Source organism: Melampsora larici-populina, assembly GCF_000204055.1.
Source record: "Melampsora larici-populina 98AG31 unplaced genomic scaffold MELLAscaffold_17, whole genome shotgun sequence".
Lineage (NCBI taxonomy): Eukaryota > Fungi > Basidiomycota > Pucciniomycetes > Pucciniales > Melampsoraceae > Melampsora > Melampsora laricis-populina.
The window spans coordinates 975,806-986,425 of NW_006768781.1; the positions used below are offsets into that span (position 1 = coordinate 975,806).

Sequence of the window (10,620 nt, forward strand, 5' to 3'; positions counted from 1 at the left end):
GTATTGAAAGTTCCTGTACACAGCATCCTCATGAGTGTTAGGTACCAAGGCTCTGATCAAACATCATCTCTGGGTGATCTCAACCCTAAACCTACTTCCTGTGTATGTTCTACGTCATCTTGTGTTTAGTTTTCAATCAAGACTTCCAAAAGTCTCCATTGCCAGATTGCTTCCCTTTTGCTTTCTCAATAGGCTGATGGGTTTGAATAATAATCAGCTTAAGTTTTGAGATTAGTCACTTTCAAGTCAATGATAGCATCTGCTGAAGGAATTAAATGGGTTCGCATGCTATGAATAATCTCAACACCTCATCTGTAATCACTTCTTATTTGTATGAATGGTGTTGACTTGAATTGTCTCAGCTTACAGTTTCAGAATGAAAAGGACAACTGTGATGAAGAAAATGATGTAAAGTCATTTCATCATTTACTTTTGTGCTTGTAATTTCAGAGAGACATCCATTCACTTCTATTGTTCTAAGGTGGTATATGACAGTTCATCGGGGTTAAATTAAGAAAGGTAACTGAGTAACATCTTATGGATCCTAATTCTGTAAATTTCGGGTTTTGGATTTGAGTGTCCCATGGTCTTGAAAGCATATTGACCGTTGCTGAGAAGAGTTGAGAAAGTTGTTTGGTGTAAGACCCTTCTAACCAAAGAAGCATTTCTGTACAAAGTATGAGAAAAGAGGTCAAAATTAATTATATCAATGTCATAGAACCAATGGAAAGTTTCTTACCATCGATTGGAAATTCAGGTAAAACTTGGGCTAATGGGATCGAGATTACATACAAATCTTCCGGCAATAATTCTTTTAAATAAGATGCTACAAATCCTCCTAATACGGCAGCTGTTACATTATCTGGATCTCTTTCTACCATCAATGCATAATATAATTTCTTGGTTAAATTGAAATTTCCTAAAATGTTGCCTAATTTGACTCCTGCAATCACCACTTCACCTGATGAACCTAATCCTCGTCCAAATGGAATTTGATTTTCGATATGAAGTGTTAATCCATTTGGAAATGATTTGATTTTGTTTGATTGTAAGATGTATGATGCTACTCTTGTCATTAAATTTTGATATGGATCTTTTGGTGCTTCATTTGATCCTAAACCTTCATAAGTTAAGTTAATTTTGATGTTGAGTTTGAATCAATTTGTAAGTTGACAGTTAAATAAAGTGATAAAGCTAATCCCAATACATCAAAACATGGTCCTATACTTGCAGAAGTTGATGGAACTCGTACGATCCACTGTCAAATCAAATCTAAATCTCAAGTTAGATTCCACCAAGATTCTAATGATGAATCGCTATGCAAACAAAGAGAAGTTTACTTTACCAATCGATTTCATTGGTTCTTCTTTGATCTTCCTCACAATCCGCTAGTATCCTGTTAGCATTCCGATCTAGTTCCATATTAAGTCAGGTAACAACAGTGACCATCGATCGAGGACCATGATACTTGTCTATCATTGGCTGATGTTGATTGACGATTAGAGCCAGTTCTTCGAAAAGTGAAGTCAGTTGAAGAAGACATGGTTTAGGTTGTGATGTCCCTGTTCCCGTTGGTCAAGGAAGGCTGCTCAATGTTCACACAAAATTGCAGTAAGCTGCTAAACCAGCCTTAGACATTAATAAAGGTGAAAATTCAGTCTAAGATAAAACAAAAAAACATTCCTTTAGTTAGCTCTTTTTTCTTGTGGTGGGTTTGGTGATGAACATACCATCACATCTAAATGATTATATCCATTCATATTCATTAGGTTTTGAATATTGTTTCTCATAGAACTTTCATGTTCTTCTAGTTGATGAAGTTTTTGATCGAGATACCATTTGGGCTATCGAAAACAACCAAAAAAACAATGAGTTCAATGAATAAAACGTAGAACCGATTCAAGTGGTTGATGGTTACCTTGTCTGATTGATATGTAGACCTTTGACTATCAAATCGGTCACTAAACCTAAGTTCAAGAGTTCGTACAACGGCTTTGATTGCAATTAAATTAGGTAAAGGAATCCAAATCATTCTATAATTCAAATCGATTGGTTTTTTGAGGATAAGTCAATCATTCTATGCAGGTTTCCTTACTTCACTTACCACAAGGTCCCTACTGCCAAACAAATCGCAGACAGGGTATGGGATCGACCTGATGAACCTCCTAAGTTACTGTTGATCGCAGTCTTGGGGCAGTAGTCAATTCTCCTAAGCTGCAATCAAGATTCAAGTCCAAAAAGAAAATGAATGTTAGTGATTGAGTCAATTTGAGGCAAAAAGAAGAAATTGATTGACTTAGTTTGGAATTGACAGATAGTTTGAAATGATTTGAACATCCAAATCGAATTTGGGTTTAGTTGGCTTGATGGGATATTAGATCGGTAATGGCCATTGAAGTTCTTCTTCAAATACTTAAATCAAATTACTTGAAAGGAAGAAAAAAGATTCAATCAAAATTCAAAATCAATATTTTGATTATTTGCCATGAAATCAAAAAAAGTTGATGATTCGAATGATGATTTGTATTGAATTGAATGTGATTTCATGAAATAATTTTAACATGTTCAAGTTTGATTTATTTTTCAATTCAATCGATTTAAAACCTCGATATTTTTAATAAGTTCCATTGATTCGTTTATGACATTTTCAATCTTTTCATCATCATCTTCTTTTTTGTATCTCTTAGGATGCTTTCTGCTCGGGTTTGAACATCTAATAATAACTTATACCAAATTTTTAAATGTTGAAGTTGGTTTAACCATCCGATTCGGGCAGTTAATGTCTTCGTGAAGGTGTTTGATGTAGGGTTTTGAAGGTGATTGATAAAATCGTTTTCTAATTTTAGGTATGATTCATGGGTTTCTTCAGTTTTTGTTTTTAGGTTTTCAAGAGATTCTTTACTTGAATCGATCCACTTGACCAAATTCAATCAAGAGTTTGAAAACTGTAGTTATCATCAAATCAGTAAGCTGTTTGTGAAATGATTTGATAAGATGGGATGATGACCTAACTTGTTCATGAAGTGTATCAAATCCAATTTGAAGTTGGTTGTGATAATTTGTCAAGGCAAATGAGATTGAATTAAGTTCATTGGAGCTTGAGTTTGATGTTGAAGTTGATTTGCTCTGTTGAAAGTTTAGATGAATATGCTCGAATGGATTGATAGGAAACTACTTGGATCAAGTGATTTGGTGGGTATATGTGGCAAGTGAGAGGATAGTGTGAAGATTGGTAGGTGGTGAAGAAACAAGTTGACAAAGGTATGGGGAACAGACTTGGGGTGGGGCGCGTGGAATTCAGGTTAAATCTGGTGAACGTGTAAACCCGGAAATTTCTAGTAGGGATTGGGAGTTTAATCTGGTTTTGCCGGCGAACACGGTTTGCCTTTAACATTAATGATATACTTAGCTGTAAACTCAACACCTGTGCTAGCCCGAAGATCGCTTATGTTCAAAGGTTTCATGCTACTTTGCAACTCATCTCGCTGATGCGGAAGGCGCTGACCTTGCTCATCATAATCCCTGCAATTCAATTGGTGATTTCGACGTAGCCACCCTTACCCTGAGGTTGCGTAAGGCCCAAGTCGGGTGCTATCCCGACGACAATCTGGCAATTTTTGCCGCAGTCTTTGAAATGTGTCAACACTGATTTCAAATTCGAGAGATCTGCTAGGCAAGAGTGGCAGGCCGCCCCCGGGCTTCTACTTACTTCAAGAGAGACAGGCGTCTTCGACAGCCTCCATGGGGTGTTGCCCAGCACTTGCACGAAAATAAAATTGCAGACAATGAAATGGGTTGAGTTTCCGTTTCAAACTGGTCACGACTTCTCAACTCTGCATTGCGTCCCACTCATTACAACACATTGACGTCATTATTTACAAACTCCAAAAAAATTTCATCCCCCTATTACGAAGCATCAACAACGTCCTGATGGTACAATCAATAATTAGCACTGTATTCCCATTTTGGAACTACAGAACGGACTTACATTCAGTCCACTAGAATTCCCTTGTAAACAATGTTCATTGTCTCATTGACGTTGGCAGGAACCGACATACAAAGTTTGACATTGTTGACGCTTGTGGACCTCGAGAGCGCCACGTACAACTGTCCATGGGAGAAAACGGGGCAGTTCGTACTCCGAGGCTTCAGCTTCCACAATGGTTAGATTGCAATACCTATAATGAATAGGACGAGAAGTTCGTCAGTTCGTACTCCGAGGCTTCAGCTTCCACAATGGTTGAGGGAAGGAAGCTTCTGCCGGAGACGAACGGAAAGACTACAAGTAATACAGCTGTACAAAACACGTGATCTGCTGTGGCGCAGTCGTGTACTCTCAACACCCCCCCCACGACTAGACACAGCACCCCTCTTCTCAACAAAAAAAAAACAGCAAACCAAAAAAATAAAGAAAAAAACAGAAAACACACAAGATAAAATTGATAAAAGATAATAGAAAAAAAATTAACCCTCTAAACTCAAATTCTTCTTCCCAGCTGCAAAAAGATATGGTCCCAGTGCCTTTGTTAAGATGTCTGCTTTTTGATGTTTTGATTCCACCCAGTGTAAAGTAACCGTGCCTTTGAATAACTGTTCATTGATGTAATAAAATTCCCTCTCAGTATGACGTGTTCTTTTATTTGAAGAGTTATCCTTCGAAACATGAATTGCAGACGTGTTATCGCAATGTAAAGCCACCGGTCCCATTGCCCCTATGACATCACTGACTAAATTCCTCAACCACACTGCATCTCTTGCTGCCGTCCCCAATGCCATGTACTCCGCGTGACAAGTCGAAGTTGCAACACACCCTTGACGCTTCGAAGTCCATGCTAACGGGCACCCCATGAAAAACGTCACAAAACCATGCACCGACCTTGCATACTCTCCTCCCCAATTCGCATCCACATACGTATGCAGCCCCGTCTTCACCTCCCCTTTCAACGGCTTCAATTTCAACTTCACACATCCACTCGTCTTCAGATACCTCAATACACCCTGAATTGCCTCCCAATGTTGTTTCGTCGGTCTAGCGGAGAATCTCGCAAGAAAATTCGTAGCATAAGTAAGATCCGGTCTCGTCGCCACCGCTAGATAATTTAAGCACCCAATTACTGATAGGTATTTGGTCTTGTCGATTTCTTCTTCCTCAGCAGTCGGCGAAGTGGGTAGGTTCGAAGAATTGAGCGGTGTCGTCGATTTTCGGTCAACTTCAAGAAAATCTCGAATAATCTTCGTTGTAAGTCCTTCTTGCGATAATTCAAAAGATCCATCTTCCAATCTCTTCACATCAATTCCAATAATACAGTCAAGCTTCTCAGACCACCTAATCTTTAAATCTTTCGTCAACTCCTTTCCTAACTCCCTCAACAATTCAACACTGCTCCCAGTCACCACCCCATCATCCACATGCACCCATACAATACACACCTCATCTCCTCTTCTACATACATACAGCGATTGATCAAATTGACTTGGTCTGAATCCTAATTTTTTCAAAATCTTCTCGAAATGTTTCCACCAACATCTTGCACCCTGTTTTGTCCCATACAAAGCCTTCACCGCTTCTAAAATCTTGTTCAGCTTTCGTGCCTCATCCATACACCCTGGAGGTAGTTGAAAATAAACCTTCTTTGTAATGTCGCTATGTAAGTATGCGGCCGTAACATCAAAAGAATGTACTTCCCAGCCCATGACTGCTGCTAGAGTAAGCAAGAAACGTAGGGAAGACATGCAGGCGGTCGGCGCGAAAGTTTCGTCGTAGTCAATACCTTCTCGTTGAGAAAACCCTTGTGCGACAAGTCTAGCTTTAAATTTGATAGGATTTCCCATTGCATCTAGTTGTTTATGCGTAAACACCCACTTCAAACCCAGCACATTCACATTCTCAGGTCGATCAATCACTTTCCACACTCCCATCTCATCCATCGCTTTCAATTCACCTTCAATCGCTTTCTTCCACTCATCTGAATATTGATCTTTCATTGCAGCCGTATAAGATTTAGGCTCCTTCAATCCAGCTGAAATGTTTACGTTCACACTCATAAGTTCTACGTATTTGTCTTCTTCCAAAACTGTGTTTTCAGCCGTGAAATCACCAAGTTTCAAAGCATTAATAATGAATTCTAAACCTCCTTTCTTTACTGGATTGTCGAGGATTTTATTTATTGATTTCGAAGTTGTAGGTCCTTCGGGTGTAGCTTGAGTTTTTGAGTATACAAATTTATCTTCATAGGGAAAAACCGCTATACCACTCTTAATTAGAACCTTCGATCCAGGATCATAAAATACCCAGCCTTTCCCACCTTCCAGATAACCAATCATCATACACCTCCTTCCTCTTTCGTCTAACTTTCCATTACGTTGTGCTTCGTGCCTGTGAACAAACGCAGTCGACCCAAAAGTTCTAATGATGTCCAATTGAGGTTTGTGACCATAAAACAATTCATATGGAGTACTATCTCCCGTCAAAGAATTCGGTAGACGGTTATGCAAGTAGCATGCTGCTACATAAGCAAATGACCAAAAAGTTTGAGGTAAGTTCGAAGCCGCCAGCATCGTCCTCCCCATTTCACTTATGGTCCGGTTAAGTCGTTCAGCTACTCCATTCTGCTCAGGTTCGTATGGATTTGAGTGTTCATGAACGATTCCTTTTGATTTTAACCAATTACTGAAAGTTGACTTGATGTATTCACCACCTCCGTCAGTTCTAACATGCTTGACCTTGAAATTCGTCTCCCTCTCCCATTTGCTGATTACTTTCATGAATACGTCGGGAACTTCTGATTTCGCCTTGATGATCACGATTTCAGAAAAAGTAGTAGCTACATCACGAAATGTAACGGTGAACCTATTACCATTAACATCTTCAGGAAATGGTCCCATAACATCTGAGACAATGACATCGAGCATACCATATTCTCTTCCTGTACGTCCTAGTTTGCGATGTCTAGTACTTTTACACATAAGACAATCTTCACACGTGAAGTTACCACTTGGTATGGAGTTCGGTAATCCCAGGCCTAGGCGTCCATGACACAGTTTACGTATCCGCTTCATGTCAACATGACCAAATCGTCGATGCCACAGATAGGCAAGATCAACTTCCTTCTGGCTACTCATCACTTGAACTTTCCCAACACTCTCAGGCTCATGATCAGATAAAACAGGTGATATCATTGCGTTCAAAATCCATCTTCTATTACAATACGATGCAATTAGAGACTTTCCACCCGGCATCCTCATTACCACATCTTTTCCCCAAAACCATATCTTAGCTCCAGCTTCAACTAACGCCGCCTGTGAGATTAACGTTGATGTTGCTTGAGGACTGTAAAAAACGTCTTTGATGATATAATCACTTCCGTCTTCAGCTTTGACCTTCAGACTTCCTTTTCCTATAACAACAGCATTATCTCCATGAGATGCTGTCTTCATCTTGATAGGAGAGGACAGTGGGGCATAATCAAGGAAAAAAGGCAAAGCACTGCTTACGTGATGCGTTGCTCCGCTATCCAAGAGGTATTCAATGGGAGTCGCATCTACTGAGTTGCTTTCCGCGCTCCACGCCACGGTTGATGCTGAGATCTGCGTCGGTGCGTAGTTTGATTGAGCAGTCGACTGATCTTCAATTTGAGTGAGTCGAGCTTGAATCTGATCAGATGGATAGAGTGTCTTGTACGCATACCATCGATTATTGGTACACTTCAACCAGTCATTGAAATGAGGAGCGGTTCGATTTTTAAATCTCTTCTTCATTGGACAACCTTCTAATCCATGCCCAAACCCTGCACAATGAAAACATTGCCAAATCCCTTGATGAACTTCTTCAGGAGCCGATCTAGGAGGTACAATTGGTTTGATTTCTGATTGATCTCTTTGAGCACGATTCTTAAAAACTGGTCCAGGCGGCGTCGGTCCTGAAAATTGACTGGTCGGCCCTTGGCTAGGTTTCGCACGCGCAGGCGGGGTCCAATTCGTGTTCGATCTATGATTCGGAGTATTGCTCCATCTAGAAGGACTCAAGGTATTACCAAACGATGCTGCCAGCGTTTGGATTTTGTCACTTTCGTGGACTGTACGACGAGTCGTGATGAGGTTCTGTATAGCTGCTCGTACTTCGGTCGATGAAAAAGAAGACTTGTCGGTCCTATAGCGTGCATCTAAACTCGCATTGATGATATCCATCCCATATTCGCCAGTTGTTGGTGAACATAGTTGATAGACCATAGCTTTAACTTGATCCTCCTCCCACTTAAAACCAGCTGACTTCAACTTCTCAAAATCTTTGTTTACATCGTTCACAAACGTCATCAAATCAGTAGTCGCAGCATCGAATTTCCTAAACATAATCGATCTGAAAGTAACGTATTGAGCCGTTCTTCCACCTTGTTGAAAAAGGTCTTCCAAAGCAGCCATAGCGTCATGTGACAGGGTAATCGTATGTATAAGGTCCTTCAGTTCTTCACAGATTGTAGCATTGATAACTCTCGCGGCACATCGATCTATGGCCATTTCGATTGGTGAGTTCTGATCAGGTCTATCTCCATCCCAGTACACCTCCATTCCAGTCATCTCCCATACAGCACGTGAAGTTCTGATCTTCCACCTCGCTATGTTTGATCCATCTGCAGATAGTTTATCTATACCAGTAGTGAAATTATGAACATTATCATGTTTCCTATTTAAATCTTTAAGCCTTTCGGCCAACGGGTTATCCATAGTAGGGGAATCTTCACGAGACATGACGATAGTCCTCTCGTTTTGGGATGAGGTAGAAGAAGGATGATCAGGGAGACGGAAAAGAGTATCTCTACGGCGGGAAGAGTCAAGCAACGACGGGTTCAGATAAGATCGGGGGTTATCGGGAAAGCTTCTAGCCGATTCGTTCAGTAAGTTCGATTCGTTGTTCGGGGTATTCTCTCGAGTTAAGGTTTCTTCAGTATTCAAACGTGTTTCTTGTTCGGGGTTTTCTCTCTCTTCGGTTTCAGATTGGGTTTTCGATTTTTGAGATTGAGTTTGAGATCTTGTCCTCGGGTGTTCTGATTCGGAACGGGATGGTGATCTAGAACGGGAATTTGAAGTAGCTCGAGATAATGGCCTTCGAACGAATTTTCCTTTCGGTGGAGTACGCGGTAACATAAGATCGGACGCTGAACTGGCGGTTCAGTCTTACTCTATGAGCAATAAGCGAGTCGTATCAGTTGGTATCGCAGAGGCTCATAACCTATAATGAATAGGACGAGAAGTTCGTCAGTTCGTACTCCGAGGCTTCAGCTTCCACAATGGTTAGATTGCAATACCTATAATGAATAGGACGAGAAGTTCGTCAGTTCGTACTCCGAGGCTTCAGCTTCCACAATGGTTGAGGGAAGGAAGCTTCTGCCGGAGACGAACGGAAAGACTACAAGTAATACAGCTGTACAAAACACGTGATCTGCTGTGGCGCAGTCGTGTACTCTCAACACGTACAACTGTCCATGGGAGAAAACGGGGCTGGGTAGGAAGACGACCACATTTTCCAAACTTTGGCCTTGCGACTTATTAACTGTCATACAAAAAGCCGGCGATACCGGATATTGGAAACGATAGAACGGCACCGGTACCATCGCATTACCACCGTGATTGAGATTGATTCGCGGAATGGTCACGTTTCGACCCTTCCGGCCACCGGTTATGATCTTGCATGTAAGAAACGTCCTTGCCACGTGCGTAATCAAGAGCCTCGTTCCGTTGCAGAGACCCTGTTTGAGATTCAAGTTTTGCAATAAAATGATTGGCATTCCTGCTTTCAATCTAAGCTCATGAACAGGAAAATTAGGCACCGAGAATGAATTCTACGGAATGCGACATGTGCCAAAGTGACAACTTGAAATTTCAATTTTTGAAATTTCAGAATTCCCGGGTCAGAAACTGACAAAACTGGATGAAACATCAGATTTAACTCAAATACTGGTCTGAAACCCCTTGTATTTGGAATAAAACCATACTTCCTGCCAGTTTTCACCAGTTCCCAAACCACAACCCTGAATTTGACCGCGGAGTTGGCACTTTGGCACAAATAATACACAAAAATTTCAAAACATCATATTTCAACATTACAAATTTCACAAACTTGAACAGGGACAAAACTCAAAACCTATCCGGTACCATCAGACAACTGTAGCAGCCAAAACCTACTGTTTCCACAATTCATAGTCCACCTAGCCATGTCTTACCCACTGGTTCAGTCATTGGACTAGAGGAATAGGGCACCTCAGCCTAGGTGGTCTCTCTTTCACAGTATAAATACCGCTGGCTCAAGCTCAATTCAATCAAGAACTTAACACTAGGTGGTCCCACTTTCACAGAAGTACCACCTAGCCTTAAGTGGGCTCAAGCTCCAGACCACGGTACCAGTGGTACATTTATATCAGTACCACTTGCTCACGCTCCAGCAAATCGACTGGAGCTGTAGACCACCTCAAACTAGGTGGTCCAACTTTAATAGAAGGACCACCTAGCCTTAAGTGATCTGGAGCTCCAGTCGATCGACTGGAGCTTCAGACCGCCTAACACTAGGTGGTCCGTCTATCAACGTTGGATCACCTAGTGTTAGGTGGTCTGTAGCTCCAGTCGATC

At 41.0% G+C, this 10,620-nt stretch overlaps 1 protein-coding gene across 1 annotated transcript; it reads right to left on the reverse strand.

The window, feature by feature from the left end:
• Positions 1 to 333: 333 nt before the first annotated feature.
• On the reverse strand, positions 334 to 2,453 carry MELLADRAFT_71856 (uncharacterized protein; the record flags this gene model as incomplete). The annotated part of the gene is made up of 7 exons (XM_007409827.1): positions 334 to 667; positions 740 to 1,272; positions 1,341 to 1,659; positions 1,731 to 1,844; positions 1,919 to 2,033; positions 2,105 to 2,214; positions 2,297 to 2,453. The coding sequence occupies 2 exons, from the start codon at positions 1,074 to 1,076 to the stop codon at positions 477 to 479; spliced, it is 528 nt and encodes a 175-aa protein (XP_007409889.1).
• Positions 2,454 to 10,620: the final 8,167 nt, after the last annotated feature.